The following is a 17479-nucleotide window of genomic DNA, read 5'->3' on the forward strand; positions in this document are numbered from 1 at the left end:
GCATGATGTTTTGTATGTAAACAATCTCCCATCCTATTGGCTCGTTTGAGCTAATCTTTTGTTGGCAAAAAAAAAAAAACAAAATTGTAAGAAAATACAAAGGTGATGATTATTAATCTATAAAAAAAAAGTTTGTGAAAAATATATATAAATTTATAGAGAGTTTTTAATTATGATGGAGGAAATTTTTTAAAAAAATTTGTTGGTTTTAAAGAGTCATTTTGAAGCTTTAAAAAAGAAAGAGAAATAAAGAAGAAGAAAATTAAAGTAGCTGTTGAAATTTAAAAAAATAAAAAAATCATAAAAGTGTGATTGACAAATAAAATGCTTTTAAATGTTTTTAAAGTCTTTAAAGTCTTCGCCAATCAGAGCCTTTATCTTTGTTTTCTAAAGCTATTCGTCAGTTTTTTTTTTGTTTTTTCCTTCCTTCTAGATTGATTAGGACTCAGACCCCCCGTGATGTCGCGAGGGAAGTATTTTAGAAAGAATTAAATAAAATTTAAAATTTAAAATTATACATTATGAAATCATTTGAATGTAATAGCATATGTTGAATACATAAACATTAAACATAAACTGTTACTAAAAACACAACCATCAAAATAAAAACTTATAACAAAAAATATTATGTAAACTTTGCAAAAAACATTGTTTACAGTATAATAAATATAAGACATTATATGAAGAACTATGGTCAAGCTACAATTTATAAAATTATTATGACAAAGTGTTCCTAACTGAGAATATTGAATTAGTAATTTCCTATTAAATAATTATACTTAAAAACAAAATAATATAAATTTTAAATATTAAAGTAATTTTTAACAAAAAGTTACAATAAATAGACGCAACTATAAATTCTATATTAAGTTTTATTAAATTTCTATATTGCTATAATTATTTCTAAAATTTTAGTTAGATTATAGAATAAGCTGAATATTAGATATTAATATTTAAATTATTTAGATTTAACATAAAACGAAAAATTTATTTCAACGAACAATGATTTGTTAGTTATTGATAAAGAGACAAATATATAGAAAGTTCAAAATACATGACTATTTAAATAGACACACATATTAGAACGAAAAGTTATGATAAAAAAAATATGAATAAAATATAGTAAAAAACATAACTCTACAATGAACAGAAAAAATGTTTGAGTTAAAAAAAAAACAAATAAAAACAATTTTCTTACAAAAATACTAAGAAAAGTCGCAACTGTTGTTCGTGTTTATTCAGATTGTTATTATTATTTTTACATATTAAACAACTTTTTTTTAACAAAAAGTTATGATAAATAGAGGTAACTGTAAATTCTATATTAAGTTGTATTAAATTTCTCTATTGCTATAATCATTTCTAAAATTTTAGTTAAATTATAGAATAACTTTGAATATTAGATATTAATATTCAATTATTTAGATTCAACATAAAATGGTTTAGATTCAACATAAAATGGAAAATTTGTTTCAACGAACTTGTTAGTTATTGTAGAATAAACAAATGTAGAGAGAGTTCAAAAGACATGACTATTTAAATATACACACTCATTAGAACGGAAAGTTGTGATGAAAAGATATCAATAAACTATAGTGAAAAGACACAACTCTACGATGAACAGATACAACCTTTTGAATTTAAAAAAAAAAAATTACGAAAATGTGCTACGAAAGTGCTTTTAAATAGTGCTTTTAAACCGTTGAGATTGACTTCACCTAATAACCCATATAAAGTGCTTTTAAATAGAAAGCATCTTTATTACCATATTGAAAAGTTAAATCCAAAACCCCACTATGTAATCCATCTAACTCTTGGAAAAACACTATAGGTATTTTCATTAAACTTTTATATTTAAAATTAACTAAAAGATGTAAATTAGATTCATCATTCCAAAAATCTTTTGTTAAATAAGAATTAGAGAAATTTCTTGACTTTTAAAAGAATGAATGCTAGAAAATAATTTAGAAAAATATATAAACCGTTGAGATTGAAATTTTCGTTGATTTTGTGTCATGCCGAACAAAATGAAAACAGTTCAAACAGACAAATATATATAGATTTTAAAAGATACGAATATTCCAATCAACACAACTTTACAGTGAACAGTTGTAACTTTTCATTTAATGATCCATCACAACTTTTTAGAAAATATCCAAAAAGTACGATTGAAAAGACACAACTGTTGGTCGCATTTATTCGGATTGTTATTATTATATAGATTAAACCCTATATTTTATTCTTTCATAGTTTATTTTACTAAGGAAACAGTAACACAGTACTACTTTAGTTATAGATTTTCTTTATTTTTATTATATCTTAATCAAATACTACTATTTATTGAGATTTACTTTGTTTCCAAGGTTTTGTCTCGTCCTTCTAGGTCAATTGAAACCCTAGATTTTCAGCCTTATAAAGCCTTATATATTTTATAGCTTTTGTTTCTTTGACTCATAAAACAAAATAATTTTCTCAAAATTCCTTCGCCATGGTCAGACCTCGAGAGCCGCAAAATCTCCGCCTCCAGCAACAAGAAGAACCCGTTAATGAAGACAATCAGTTTGCTATCATTGATGAACCGCAAGAAGATCGGCGGTGTGAACAAGGTTTCAAGTTTGAACTTCCCGAATTTCATGGCGAACAATCCGCCGAGGAACTTGTCAATTGGATTGTCACAGTCGAAGAGACTCTCGAGTTCAAACGCGTGCCTTTGGAACGTTGTGTTCCTTTGGTTGCTATGCGATTTCGCGGCATAGCTGCGGTTTGGTGGGCACAGCTAAAGACGTCACGCGCACGTTTAGGTAAACCTAAACTATTGTCGTGGGAAAAGTTGAAGAAGCAGATGCGTAAAAAGTTCTTACCATTCAACTACGATCAAGTGATGTTCAAACGCTTCCTCAACTTGCGTCAAGGAAGATGGCAATCAGTAACAGAATATTATACCAATTTTTCCGCTCTTTGGACGAGCGTTGATCTACAGTATTCGGACCAGGTGGCACATTACATTAGTGGCTTGCGACGACAATGGATGCAAGACAGATTTGACTTGTTGAACGCTCTCACTGTTGCTGAAGCTCAAAACCTGTCATTATTTGCTATGTGTTTCATTGGTTACTTTAACATTTCTCATAGTTGCAAGGGTTTCTTAACCAAAAAGATAGGTTTTACGGTAAAACTTTTACCATTGTTTTCAAAGTCTATCCGTTGGTTTGTCATTTCGATCCAGCAGGTCGAATTGAAATCCTAGATTTGGACCTCTAGTTTTTCTTCTTCTGATTAGTTGGATCTCTAGTTATTTTTGTTTCTTTCACCAGTAGCTTGAAATTTTTTATTAGTGATAATAATATTATTCAACTTATCTTTTAAGAGCATCTCCATCGATGTATCTTAGTGAAAGTTGTCTAACAATTTTTTATTATAAATTTTGAAAAAAGTTAGATTAAGAACTTATTAAGAACTATAAAATTTTATGGTCCATTGGTAGTTGCTTAACAAAATCTTTTGCAATATTTGTGGCTTTGTTTTTGCTAAAGTGCATATGACATTTAGGGTAGAAAACAAAAATATGAACACCATTAATGCCAAAAACAAGCAAACACACATTAATAGATCAGACACCATACTCCACATTCTCAGGCTATGCCCCTTTGCGAGAAGAGTTTGGGAACTAGCACCAGCTGCAAAGCTTCCCTCAGGCCTCAAGTCTAAATCTCCACAGGACCAAACAGATTCTGATCAAGCTCAAAACCTGTAAGAAGTGGTTCATTTGTCAACAATAGTTCCACGGGTATTTGATGTTTCAAACACGGCTGCATCAATAGGGAGCATCTGTCCATTGACGCCAATGCTCAACATAGTTAAGTTATAGTAAGGCTTGTATTACGTAATTAAAAGATGAGACATAATTTTTATCAGTAACACATGCCACTCAACAATTTCAGAACCAATTGGGAGGCAGCAAAACCGAAACGTCCAATTTGTAAGAAGAAACAGAAGCTGCAACTTTAAAAACCAAAACCTGAAAGTATTCAGATGCAAAGATGTAGAACCTGCAGTTGATAACTAATGAAAAACCAAAACAGAACCTGCAGTTTTAGAAACCAAAACCTGCAGTTGATAACTATTGCAAATAACAAGATGCACAATCAAGATAATAGAATGGATCATATTGGCTCTGTTCTGCAGGTAAAGTGACTAACGAACCTGCCTCACACTAGATATCTCATCTCTTGTACGGTTTGTGCTCCCAGGATCAGACATGGAGTGACTGTGGTACTTGATTGCTTGTTGTACAGTATAGCATCAGCAGCTTTAGCTATGGCCATCTCGACAGAAGCATCACTCCCTTCTTCTGAGAGTAAGCTCGTGAACTAGAAATCAAAAATAGAAGTTAGTGAACAATTAACTCAACAAAGAATATTTATATAGGATCCATAACAACAAATCGTAAACACCAGAATAGACATACCGCTTCGATGTGGTGCTTAGCCGGAGAAGAGCAAGCTGTTTGCTCGAGACGACCAAGCCAAGCCGGTGAATCAATCTCAAGACATCTGTGGATAGATATGAATTACAATCACAGTTCAAACTAAATTATATGATTCCAGAACCACAACCAAAACATAGAAAGAAAACTTCAGATATCTATGAGAAACGATAAGAGATTTTGGGAAATCACCTGAAAACGATTTAAAAAAGGGTAGACGTCTCTCGTGTACACAAAGGCTTGGGTCATAGGAGACAGAATCTCCGCTACTGCAATTGCTTATTCGCTCTTCGTCACCTCCGTCGTCGTCTTCTGCCGACGAGATCCCCAACGGCTGAGTTTGGTTAAGCGCGATCGTGAACAATGGGCCGGCCGCATATCTATGACTATGCGTCTTGAAGCAGAGTCTTGAAACAGAGAGTCTTTAAGCGGCGAAGAAAAAAAAAATCATTTTCTTTCTAGCCAATCAGGTGTTAGTGATCTTTAAATATCTTAAATTAAGATGGATCGTTAACAAAATTTGGTTATTTTCATATTTACTCGGACTCCGCGATGTCGTGGAGAAAATATTTTAGAAGAAGAAAATTTAAATTTAAAATTTAAAATTATATATTATGAAATCATCTGAATGTTTGGTTTGAATACATAAACATTATATATAAACTGTTACAAAAAACACAACCATCAAAATAAAAACTTATAACAAAAAAATATTACGTAGAATAGACATAACATTGAAAAAATATTGTTTAAAGTATTATAAATATATAAAATATTTTATGAAAAATTATGATAAAGAGCTACAATTAAAAAATTATTATGACAAAGTGATCATAACTGAGAATATTGAACCAATGATTGTAATGAATAAATATAATTCTCTATTAAGTAATTATAACAATATATTTAATAATGAGTGAACTGTATCAATGAAAAATTAAAATTAAAATACACAACTTTTCAAAACAAAATAAAATAAATTTTAAATATTAAAATAGTTTTTAACAAAAAGTTAAGATAAATAGATGCAACTATAAATTCTATATTAATTTTTGTTAAATTTCTATATTGCTACAATCATTTCTAAAACTTTAGTTAGATTATAGAATAACGTTGAATATAAGATATTAAACATTCAAATTATTTAGATTCAACATAAAATGGAAAATTTGTTTCAATGAACAATGATTTGTTAGTTATTCATGAAGATACAGAAAGTTCAAAAGACATGACTATTTAAATAGACACACCTATAAAAACGAAAAGTTGTGATGAAAAAATATGAATAAAATATAGTGAAAAACATGATTCAACAATGAACAGATACAACTGTTTGAGTTTTTAAAAAAACAATTTTTTTTACGAAAAAGTACTATGAAAAGTCGCAATTGTTGTCCGTATTGATTCAGATTGTTATTATTATTTTTAAATATTAAAAAAAAATTAACGAAAAGTTACAATAAATATATGCAACTGTAAATTCTATATTAAGTTGTATTAAATTTCTCTATTGCTATAGTCATTACTAAAATTTTAGTTAGATTATAGAATAACATTGAATATTAGATATTAATATTCAATTATTTAGATTCAACATGAAATGAAAAAATTATTTCACCGAACTTGTTCGTTACTGATGAAGAGACAGAAATAAAAAGATTTCAAAATACATGACTATTTAAATAGACACATCTATTAGAACAAAAAGTTGCGATGGAAAAATATAAATAAAGTATAGTGAAAAGACACAACTCTAAAATGAACTGATACAACCGTTTGAATTATAAAAAAACAAATAAATACAAAAAATTTACGAAAATATACTATGAAAAATCGCTACTGTTATGTCTACACTTAATTATACCTAATAACCCATATAAACTGCTTTTATATAGAAGACATCTTTATTACCATATTGAAAAGTCAAATTCAAAAATACGCTATATAATCCATCTAACTCTTGGATTAAAACTCTAGGTATTTTCATTAAATTTTTATATTTAAAATTAACTAAAAGTTGTAAATTAGATTCATCATTCCAAAAATATTTTGTTAAATCAAGAATTGGAGGAATTTTGTTTTTACTTTTAAAAGAATGAATGCTAGAGAATATTTTAGAAAGCTGTAAAAACCGTTGAGATTGAAATTTTATATTATTTTGTGTCATGACAAAAAAATGAAAACAGTTCAAACAGACAAATATATATATATATATATATATATATATATATATATATATATTTCAAAAGATACGAATATTCGAATAAACACAACTCTATACTGAACAATTGTAACTTTACAATAAAAACCGTTGCAATGAAAAATCACAACTTTTTGTAAACACAACTTTTGGTGATATTTATTAGGATTGCTATTATATATAGATTTTAAAATCTAAGCAACTCTTACGATATTGCTAGTGACCATTGATGGAGACAGTCTAAACTGATCATAGTTTAAAATTTTAAATGTGTCTGTTGAGTTTTATAATGGAGATAAATTTTAAATTCATAGTAGAATAAAACAACATTCAATTTACGGTCTAATTTATGTTATATGTGAGTCAATGGAAGGTGAAAATAAAGTAAATGTGAAAAGACAACGAGTATATCTTAGATAATGAGAAAAAAATTATAGTTAAAGGTGTTTAAAAAAAATTACTAAAACTTGAAAAAATGATATTACGCATGACTAAATTAAAATCTTTGAAATCTCATTCATTGGGTGAAATGGGTGAGTTTGTAAAAAATACATGACATACATTATTATATATATTTTTAGATTCCAAATACATGACAAAATATTAATCTTAATATTAAAATATCCAGATAAATATAATATATAAAAAATTTTTTTAGTCAAGTGGTTACAACACCAACTTTGCGACCGATTCCACCAGACTTCAATTCCACTAAGTCGCATTACCATGCTAGGTATTAGCTATGGATCGGGTTTTATCGATTCAATTATAACAAAAAATGATATATATTTAGAAAATAATACATACTATTTTTAATGACGATATTGAACTACTTAATTTTACTTTACATATGATACATACTTTTTTTTAATGTTGATGATGAATTTGAAGATGATACTACAATACCTTAGTTTGAAAATACAATACAAACTTTTTTATGAAAAACAGTTAAATATAAAAGTCAATTTAAAAGAAAATAAAAACAACATCTAAACCATATATCAGTAAATTACATTAGTTTATATATTCTTGTAAGTTTGTGTTATTATTATTTTACATTATTAATGCAGCTATATATATATACATAGAAATTATTATTAATTAGCAAAAAATTTGACAGGAAAAAAATAAGGGGCATTCTCAAAAATACCCCTTTTTCCATACCCCTTTTTAAAAATACCCCTTCATGTTGACCATTTTTAAAACTACCCCTCTTTATATACAAAATGACCAAATTACCCTTTTTTGAGTGACAGCAAGAATGTACAGTCATCAAAATCGAAAATATTTTCCCACCAAAAAAATTTCCCGCCAAATTTTTTTTTCCCGCCAAAATCGAAAATTTTTCCCGAAAAAATTATTTTTTCCAGCCAAAAAAAAAATTTTTCCCGCCAAAATCGAAAATTTTTCTCGCCAAAAATATTGAAATTTATACCTTTTAAAAACATTGTAAACGCTTTTAAAAAACTTTTAAAAGTGTTTACAAGGTTTTTAAAAAGTTTTTAAACACATTTTAAACGCTTTTAAAAACCTTGTAAATGCTTTTAAAAAGCTTGTAAATGCTTTTAAAAGGTTTTTAAACACCTTATAAACGCTTTTAAAAGCATTTACAAGGTGTTTAAAAACCTTTTAAAAATCTTATTAAAACTTTTACAAGGTTTTTAAAATCATTGTAAAACCGTTTACAAGGTGTTTAAAAACCTTTTAAAAATCTTTTTAAAAACTATTTGAAAACCTTTTAAAATCCTTTTAAAAACCTTTTAAAAACCTTTTAAAAATCTTGTAAAAGCGTTTACAAGTTGTTTAAAAAACCTTTTAAAACTCTTTAAAAAATCTTGTAAAAGCCTTTACAAGGTGTTTATAAGGCTGAAACCTTATAATACCTTTTAAAAACCTTGTAAATTTTTTTTGGCGGGAAAATTTTTGGCGGGAAATTTTTGTTGTCGAAATTTTTTTTGGCGGGAAAATATTTTCGAAAAATTTTTGGCGGGAAAATATGTCGGAAATTTTTTGGCGGGAAAATTTTGTTTTTCTTTTTATTGAATAAAATAATTTTCATCTAAGGGTAAAATGGTCATTAAAAATTAAAAGAGGGCATAAATAAAAATGGCAAAAAAAAAGAGTATTTTTGAAAAGGGGTATATCAAAAGGGGCGTTTTTAACAAATTCTCAAAAAATAATTCCTTTAGAGTATTAATTAATTTACCAAATTTAAAATTAAAGAGGTTTTGATGTATAATCCAATTTTTCCCCCTTTTTCATTTACAAAACCTATGTGATATTTGTTCTTTAGATCATATTTACTTAGAAAATGTGTGGACAAAAAAAATACCTTTTCGGTATTATTAAAATCCTTTTTATTTAATATTTTCAGATATTTTAAAATATATGTCCTTAGTATTGTAGAATTTGCAAAATCTGCCTCGATTTTTCAAAAAATATCTGAGAACTCCGATCTCATTCTCTCTCTCTCTCTCTCTCTCTGGATCTCTTCTTCATCAAAACACCATTGACTGATTTGATCGATTTCAGAGAGCTCCCACCCCAAAAAAATCGCCACTCCTCATCCTGTGATTCCCACAGCCTATTGGGTTCTTCTACTTCTTCGTCCCTCTCAGTCTCCACCATGTTCTGGAAGCTCGCCTCTCTCTCTGCTTCGTCTCCCGTGAGTTCAACAGATTTCATTTCTTTCTTCTTCTCTTGATTCGGTTATAAAAATAGTTGGAAATGGCTCTTAAGTAGATTACAAAATTATCATCTTTTTGATTGCGTTTGATTGGAAAAAGACTTGAACTTTATAATCGAGTATTCATGAGTTGATGCTCATTGGTTTTGTTTGCTAATATATGTATAGGTGGAGTCGATACTAGACAAAGACAGTTTCACATTGGAAGAGCTTCTTGATGAGGAAGAGATTATTCAAGAATGCAAAGCTTTGAATAGCCGACTCATCAATTTGTAATATTTTGCTCCTTTTCCTTGTACAGTAGTTTGGTTGGGATGAGTTTTACTTGGAAAAGTTTTTGATTCGGGAGTATTGGTTTGTAGTCTAAGGGATAGAGCTCAAGTGGAGCAACTACTGCGGTATGTTGTTGAAGAGCCTCAAGACGATGCTGATAGCAAACGTGCTTTCAAGTAATATGTTCTTCCTTTATTGTGACTAGACTTTCTCTTTTCTGGCAAGTCTTTCGTTTTTTTTGTCTTTAGTTACTGATGGGTTCTTCTTCTTCTTCACTTAGGTTTCCATTCATCTCTTGCGAGATATTTACATGTGAAATTGATGTTATTTTTAAGACTTTGGTGGAGGACGACAAGGTATATTCTATCATCGTGTTTCTTTCTTATCACTGTAGTTGATCTCATTTGCTGTGGTCTCGTTTTATTTTGCAGCTGATGGATTTGCTATTCTCTTTTTTGGAACCGAATCGTCCTCATAGTGCATTGCTGGCAGGCTATTTCGGCAAGGTCTCTTTTTTTACTAGTAAGAAGTGTGTGTAAAGACCAACTGTTTTTTTAGGTTCTTACATGTCTCTTTTTGATATAGGTTGTCATATGTCTGATGATCAGAAAGACTGCAGCACTTATGAGCTATATAAAAGTAAGTAATGCTGCCACTCTATCATAGAATGGCTGATAACAATTTCTTTTCTTTTTATCTTTTCTTGCTTTAGAGTTTGGATTATCTTTGGTGTGACTAAATTGTTCAGTTTAGCTTATGAAAATTTCCAATTGATGCAACTACCATAGATTACATTGTCATAATCTGGATTGCTTTTTGAGATATTTTCACAGGCTACGTTTCTAAAAATAGCTTTTAATAATTTCAGGGGCATGGAAATGTGTTTAGCCAGTTGGTTGATTTAATTGGAATAACATCCATCATGGAGGTAAATGGTGGTCTGAGATCTTTTTCAGCTTGGTGTCACTTCAGTGCTCATCTTTTCAAAGAAACTTATTGTGTTGTTATGTAGGTTTTGGTACGCTTGGTTGGGGCTGATGATAATGTTTATCCCAACTTTCCGGATGTGATGCGATACTTGGCTGATAGCGATTTACTTGAAATGATCGTGGACAAACTAAATCCATCTGTAAGTAGTAAAAGTTTAGGTTACTCCAAAAGAAAAAATATAGACTTGAGGCTTTATTTCTGAGTGACAACCTTTGTAACTTGAATCAGAGTCCTCCTGCGGTTCAGGCAAACGCAGCGGAAACATTATGTGCAATTACTCGAAATGCACCTTCAGCTCTAGCTTCAAAACTCTCTAGCCCTGGGTTTGTAATCTTTGCTTTCATATTTGAGTGTCACTGGTTTCTGCGGATATATACAATAGTCTGATGTGGCAAAACCTCTATCTTCTTCTGCAGCTTCGTTTCTAGGATATTTGATCATGCCATAAAAGATTCACATTCAAAATCCGGCCTAGTTCATTCACTTACTGTGTGTATCTCTCTGTTAGATCCGAGGAGATCTGCTGCTTCATCACCTTTCTTCAATTCTTTTAGAAGTCAACATATGTTTGAGTCTCCTGTCCCAGTGACCCAGGAGACTATTGGTGCTATGCTACCTAAACTCGGTAAGTTGATTTCTGGTGCTACGGAATCTTCCCATTAAACAAGAAGATCATACTTTTATCTTAATTTGTGCTGGATGCACATGGAATAATCACATTGCAATTTGCAATGCAAACCTTTTGTGATTATTATTTTTTGGTTCTGCTGACCCATGACTCTATTGCTCTATTTGGTCTGTTCCATTTTGATTTATGTGGATAGTGCGAAATTGGGAGTTCATTAGTTCCATGTTTGTTGGGACCCCTTCTTAGACTTCCTTGGATATGCAGGAAATATGTCTTGCAAGTTTTGTTAAATCAAGGATAGACTCCTCAGTCTTCATTGTCCTTATATAACAAGATTCAGTGTCTTTTCCTGCAGGTGATTTGCTTGTGCTTCTCAGTGTATCGTCTGACAGCAAAGTCTTACCTACAACGTATGGAGAGCTGAGGCCACCTCTTGGAAAGCATCGTTTAAAGGTCAGATCCTAAACTTACCCATTTCTGATAAGTGATTGGTACGTCTTTTGGATATTTACGCTGAATTGTTGCTCGTTTTTCCAGATAGTAGAATTCATTGCGGTTCTGTTAAAATCTGGAAATGATGCTGCTGGAACTGAATTAGCGAGCTCTGGAACAATTAAAAGGATCCTTGAACTATTTTTCGAGTAAGCTTCTACTAAACTTCAATCAGACTCTTGATTTGGATTTTAGTTTACTTGAGAAGTTAATTAACTAAATACTTTCAACTTATGAAGGTACCCATACAATAATGCTCTCCATCACCAAGTGGAGAGTATAATACTTTCTTGTTTGGAAAACAAGAGCGAAACTATGGTTAACCATATCCTTCGGGAATGCAATCTGATTAGCAAAATTCTTTCATCAGACAAAGACTCGGTTCTTTCTGGCAATAACCTGGTATACCATCTGCGCTTTTTCTTACAAAGACTTTTATTGATTAGTAGTATATGGTTTTGTATCATGTCAAAATCAGCTCAAGTTAAGAGTTGTAGTCTTCTTGTTCAGATGATCATTAGGTAAACAAACATGTCTGCCATTTTTCTTCTGTGATGTAGCCTACCGTAGTTGCCACTGGGAAAAAACCACCACGGGCCGGATATGTTGGACATATCACAAGACTATGGAATAAACTTATCCAGTTGAGTGATAGCAATGGCCTGATAAAGACATCGCTTCAGGTTGGTATTTCAACCAAACAATCTTATGTACCGTAATTTGTTCTTACGTTAGATTCATCAGCTGCACGCATGAAGGCTCTAGCATGAAGAGTGCTCTACTTTCTACTTTTGGTGTGTTGGTAACAAGACTTTGCTCTCTCAAATAATTAGGAAAACAGTGAATGGAACGAGTGGCAAAGTGGTGTTCTGAAGGAGCGCAACACTGTTGAGAATGTGTACAGATGGGCATGCGGGTAATTTCATCAACCTTTTCTCCTTCATCACTGTAAAGCATTGGTTCATAATGATAGATGTTGATGAAGTTTCTTATTCCTCTTCTGCACTATGCTAACCAAAACACAAATTTTCTCCTGCCTGATGAAGACCTGACCTGATAATTTACAGTTTTTTATATATAATGGGAGTTGATATATGATCTTAAACCAATGTCACATACAGGCGTCCAACTACACTGCAAGATAGAACAAGGGATAGCGACGAGGAAGACAGGGATTACGATGTTGCAGCTTTGGCGAACAATTTGAACCAAGCATTTAATTACAGAATCTATGGAAACGAAGATAATGAAGAGGTATTTTGCTGCTAATAGTTTTTCTTGAATTTCTTAAACGGTTTACTCTACAACAGTTTAACCCTTTTGTCTTCTCTGGTGTCAGGATCAGAATGCTCTCAATGCCCTTGATAGAGACGATAGTGTAAGTCCTGCTGACTTCTTCTCTTTTATTTTTCCGTATTCAAAACAGTTTGTCAAATAGTGGATTTATCTCCATATTATATGCAGGATGCATACTTTAACGATGAATCTGCTGAAGTAGTAATTTCATCCTTGAGACTTGGAGATGATCAAGGAAGGTGGGTTGATTGAGTGTTCTCATATGGGTTGTTCTTTAACTCAGTCATCTGAACTACTGTTTTTATTCAACGAAGACTTGATCATGTCTCATTTTACCTGGCTGCAGCTTGCTCACAAATTCGGACTGGTTCACATTCCAAGATGACAGGTTCAGCAACACGGCGATTGAAGATGTGAACATGAATGAGAACTCAAATGCCAACAATAGCAGCAGCAGTGACGATGAAGTCCTGGTTGGAGAAGAAGAAGAAGACGATAACCTAACCGAGAAACCGAAGAACATCTCTCCAGACAATTTATCACCATCAGATCCAACAAGCATCGATGAAGCATCTGAGATGCAAGTCACTAGCTCCAGTCTGAACCCATTCATCGATGTACCAATGCTAGATGTCAAAACCGAACCGGTTATTCCAAATGGTTCCCCAACATCAACTTCATCTGGAAGCAGCAGCTCAGGACATAAATCACCTTCAGCTCCTGCAGTGCGAGCACTTTTCGAAGAGGATGTGGAGTTTGTGGGAGTGGAACCAGAAGGAACAGAGAAAGCAATGGAGCAAGCTTTAAAAGAAGGGATAGTCGGTGAAGCTGGACCGTTGAAGCGAAATATCGTTCACAAAGTTCCGGAAAACGAAAACAAAGAGGAGAATTCGGGTGTGACAGAGTTCAACGACTCAAATTTCTGGAGGGTTGATCAAGAAGTTACAGTTTTGGAGTAAAAAAACATAAAAGGTTAAAAAAAAAAAAAAACCATACGAAAACCTCGTACTGTTTTTTTTGTCTCTCTCTCTCACACACAGAAACTAAACCGAACATAGCAGTTTTTGTTTTCTTTTGTTTACAAGGCCATGACCCAATCACCATGTTTAGTCGAACAGAGTTTTTCTCTACATGTCAGTTATTATTTTTTCACTTCTCAAAAGTTTCCTCTGTTTTTCATGTTTTGTCAACAACAGTTGTAACATTTTTCCGCGTTACATGACCAGAAGTAGAGGGATTCACATAAGTAAGAACCTCTTCACCAACATCACGTTGTGGTATTCGAGCTTTAGTGACATTTGCTCGGGGTGGTGCGTCAGTTGTATGGTCTGGATGTGAACAAGGCACTAGTACGCCCATACCGTTATTAGTATCGTCATTGATAAAATCAGCCCAACCATACTCCTTAACCAGTCACTGCAGAAAATACACCTGAAGAAGTTCTGAATAATGAAGAAGAAGAGGATATAGTGGGAGTTACACAAGACGAGAACCCAGTCAACAATGTCACAAATGCTCATCCTATGACAACAAGATCCAAGGCTGGAATTCAGAAGCCTAATCCTCGATATGCGCTCATTGCCTCTAAGTTCACCACTTCTGAACCAACAACAATTGTGTCAGGAATGAAGCAACCTGGTTGGAATGCAGCTGTTCTAGAAGAGGTACGGAGAATTAATTTGTTGTGCACCTGGTACTTGGTTCTTCCAACTGAAGATATGAACATATTAGACTCCAAATGGGTGTCCAAGACCAAGCTTAATCCAGATGGCACAATCGATAAGCTCAAGGCCCGTCTTGTTGCAAAGGGTTTTGGTCAGGAAGAAGGGGTCGACTACCTAGAGACGTTCAGCCCTGTGGTTCGAACAGCAACAATTTGGCTAGTTCTTGATGTAGCAACTGCAAGAGATTGGCCAATCAAGCAACTAGATGTCTCAAATGCGTTCTTACATGGTGAACTACAAGAACCGGTGTACATGTATCAACCCTCTGGTTTTGTTGATGAAAACAAACCAAATCATGTTTGTTGTCTCACCAAAGCTCTCTACGGCCTAAAGCAAGCTCCGAGAGCCTGGTTCGACACTTTCATCAATTTTCTTCTGGAGTATGGATTTGACTGCAGTACCGCCGATCCATCTTTATTTGTTTGTCGACTGGATGGCAAGATGCTAGTTCTGCTCCTTTATGTTGACGACATTCTATTTACTGGTAGTGATCAGGCTCTTCTTGACGATCTATTGCAGGCTCTCAACACTCATTTCTCAATGAAAGATCTTGGTCCTCCAGAATACTTCTTGGGTATGGAGATAGAGTCATACTCTGATGGGCTCTTCCTCCATTAGACAGCCTATGCTTCTGACATTCTTCATCAAGCTGCTATGAGTGATTGCAACCCTATGCCAACTCCACTCCCTCAACAGCTGGACAAGCGCGACTCTGAGCCATACGGTGAACCAACCTACTTTCGAAGCGTTGCTGGGAAATTACAGTACTTGACCATTACAAGACCAGATATACAGTTTGCAGACAACTTTGTTTGTCAGAGAATGCACTCGCCAACCAACTCTGACTTTGTTCTGCTAAAACGAATACTAAGGTATCTAAAAGGAACACTTCACATGGGGCAACCAATCAAGAAGAACAACAACTTCTCTTTATTTGCATACTGTGATAGTGATTATGCAGGCTGTAAGCAAACTAGAAGATCTACTGGTGGCTTCTGTGTTCTACTAGGTACAAACATTATATCTTGGTCAGCAAAAAGGCAACCAACGGTTTCCAAATCCTCAACAGAAGCAGAGTATCGAGCGCTTACAGCTACAGCAAGGGAGATCACTTGGATTTCATCACTTCTTTGAGAAATTGGCATTCCACAATATGAACCTACACAGGTCTACTGTGACAATCTCTCTGCCGTATACCTGACAGCAAATCCGGCACTTCACAACAGAACAAAGCATTTCGACACAGATTATCAGTATATCAGGGAACGTGTTGCACTTGGTCTCATTGAAACACATCACATCTATGCGGAAGACCAACTTGCAGATGTGTTTACAAAGTCTTTGCCTAAGAAGTCCTTCATCCAGTTGCGGTCCAATCTTGGCGTGTGTCTTCCCCCCACTCCAAGTTTGCGGGGGAGTGTAAGCAACACAGTGGGCTCAAATGTGGAAAGACTAATGGACTCAACAAGCCCAACAACAACCAAAGTTGTTCTAGATAATGTTGTTGGCTCCTTGCTGATGACTATTCCACTCGATTCTTGTATATATGGTTAGTCATTGATCTAAGCCATACACATTCCCTCGATGCTTCATGAAGAGTAATTATTTCTGCATGATTTGAGGAAGTGGCAACCAAAGTCTGTTTCTATGAGCGCTATGAGATAGCAGTTCCTCCAATTGTGAAAACATATCCAGTTTGGGATCGGGACTTATGTGGATCTGATAAATATTCTGCATCTGCAAAACCAACAAGACCAACCGAAGAGTTTCTAGGATAGAATAATCCCAAGTCAATCGTACCTTGAAGATAACGGAGAATATGTTTTATCCCATTCCAATGCCTGCGAGTAGGGGATGAGTTGTATCTTGCAAGTAGATTCGTAGCAAATGCAATATCTGGTCTAGTGCAATTTGCAAGATACATGAGTCCACCGATAGCACTCATATAAGATACTTCGGGACCAAGTATTTTCTCGTTATCTTCACAAGGTCTGAATGGATCACTATTGACATTCAGAGATCTATTGACCATTGGAGTACTCAAAGGAGTCGCTTTGTCCATATTAAAGCGCCTTAAGATCTTTTTCGTATAATTTGATTGATGCACAAATATTCCATCTTGGAAATGCTCTATTTGAAGCCCGAGACAGAATTTGGTCTTTCCAAGATCTTTCATTTCAAACTCTTCCTTCATATGAGTTCTTGCATCATCAATCTCCTTTTGAGTTCCAATTATATTTAGATCATCAACATATGCAGCAATGATCACAAATCCCGATGGAGATTTCTTTATAAAAACGCATGGACATATTTCATTATTAACATACCCTTTCTTCAATAGGTATTCGCTTAAGCGATTATACCACATGCGCCCGGATTGTTTTAATCCGTAAAGTGATCGCTGTAATTTGATCGCACAAATTTCATTAGACTTAGAGTCTAATGCCTCAGGAATCTTAAATCCTTCTGGGATTTTCATGTATATATCATTATCCAATGATCCATATAAATATGCTGTCACTACATCCATAAGGTACATTTCTAAATTCTTAGAAGCCGTTAGACTCATTAAGTACCTGAATGTAATTGCATCCATGACTGGAGAATATGTTTCTTCATAATCAACTCCAGGTCTTTGAGAAAAATGTTGTGCAACAAGTCGGGCTTTATATCTTGTGATTTCATCTTTCTCATTTCTTTTTCG

The 17479-nt window shown here is 33.2% G+C and overlaps 2 protein-coding genes and 1 long non-coding RNA gene across 4 annotated transcripts; 2 read left to right on the top strand and 1 right to left on the bottom strand.

Moving 5' to 3' along the window:
- On the bottom strand, positions 3479-4922 carry LOC104786876. Its single transcript, XR_767679.2, has 4 exons — positions 4679-4922; positions 4469-4553; positions 4204-4370; positions 3479-3748 (listed from the first exon to the last, which is right to left on the bottom strand). It is a non-coding gene; the product is annotated as an uncharacterized LOC104786876 (long non-coding RNA).
- LOC104786877 (serine/threonine-protein phosphatase 6 regulatory subunit 1-like) lies at positions 9115-14213 on the top strand. Of its 2 annotated transcripts, none has more exons than XM_010512330.1 (19): positions 9115-9351; positions 9541-9644; positions 9735-9821; positions 9926-10001; positions 10077-10151; positions 10231-10284; positions 10514-10573; positions 10658-10774; positions 10864-10958; positions 11052-11260; positions 11619-11716; positions 11801-11904; positions 11995-12157; positions 12316-12438; positions 12589-12671; positions 12877-13009; positions 13095-13133; positions 13220-13290; positions 13398-14213. In XM_010512330.1, the coding sequence occupies exons 1-19, from the start codon at positions 9313-9315 to the stop codon at positions 14008-14010; spliced, it is 2343 nt and encodes a 780-aa protein (XP_010510632.1). In that variant the 5' UTR covers positions 9115-9312; the 3' UTR covers positions 14011-14213. The 2 variants fall into 2 exon arrangements, with proteins under 2 accessions (XP_010510632.1, XP_010510633.1); XM_010512331.1 differs by having other exon boundaries at positions 13101-13133.
- Positions 15430-16329, top strand: LOC109132852 (uncharacterized mitochondrial protein AtMg00810-like). The gene is made up of 3 exons (XM_019245288.1): positions 15430-15739; positions 15809-15873; positions 15943-16329. Exons 1-3 carry the CDS (start codon positions 15430-15432, stop codon positions 16327-16329), a joined length of 762 nt encoding a protein of 253 aa, XP_019100833.1.

This window comes from Camelina sativa, chromosome 5 (assembly GCF_000633955.1).
Source record: "Camelina sativa cultivar DH55 chromosome 5, Cs, whole genome shotgun sequence".
NCBI classification, from domain to species: domain Eukaryota; kingdom Viridiplantae; phylum Streptophyta; class Magnoliopsida; order Brassicales; family Brassicaceae; genus Camelina; species Camelina sativa.

Excerpts from the sequence above, each read along its gene's own strand:
- LOC104786877 (XM_010512330.1), top strand. The coding sequence starts at position 9,313 with ATGTTCTGGAAGCTCGCCTCTCTCTCTGCTTCGTCTCCC. Across the intron at positions 9,352-9,540 it reads CTCTCTCTGCTTCGTCTCCC|GTGGAGTCGATACTAGACAA; the intron begins GTGAGTTCAACA and ends ATATATGTATAG. Across the intron at positions 13,134-13,219 it reads CCCTTGATAGAGACGATAGT|GATGCATACTTTAACGATGA; the intron begins GTAAGTCCTGCT and ends TATTATATGCAG.
- LOC109132852 (XM_019245288.1), top strand. The coding sequence starts at position 15,430 with ATGAGTGATTGCAACCCTATGCCAACTCCACTCCCTCAACAGCTGGAC. Across the intron at positions 15,740-15,808 it reads TGATAGTGATTATGCAGGCT|CAAAAAGGCAACCAACGGTT; the intron begins GTAAGCAAACTA and ends TATCTTGGTCAG. Across the intron at positions 15,874-15,942 it reads ATCGAGCGCTTACAGCTACA|GTCTACTGTGACAATCTCTC; the intron begins GCAAGGGAGATC and ends GAACCTACACAG.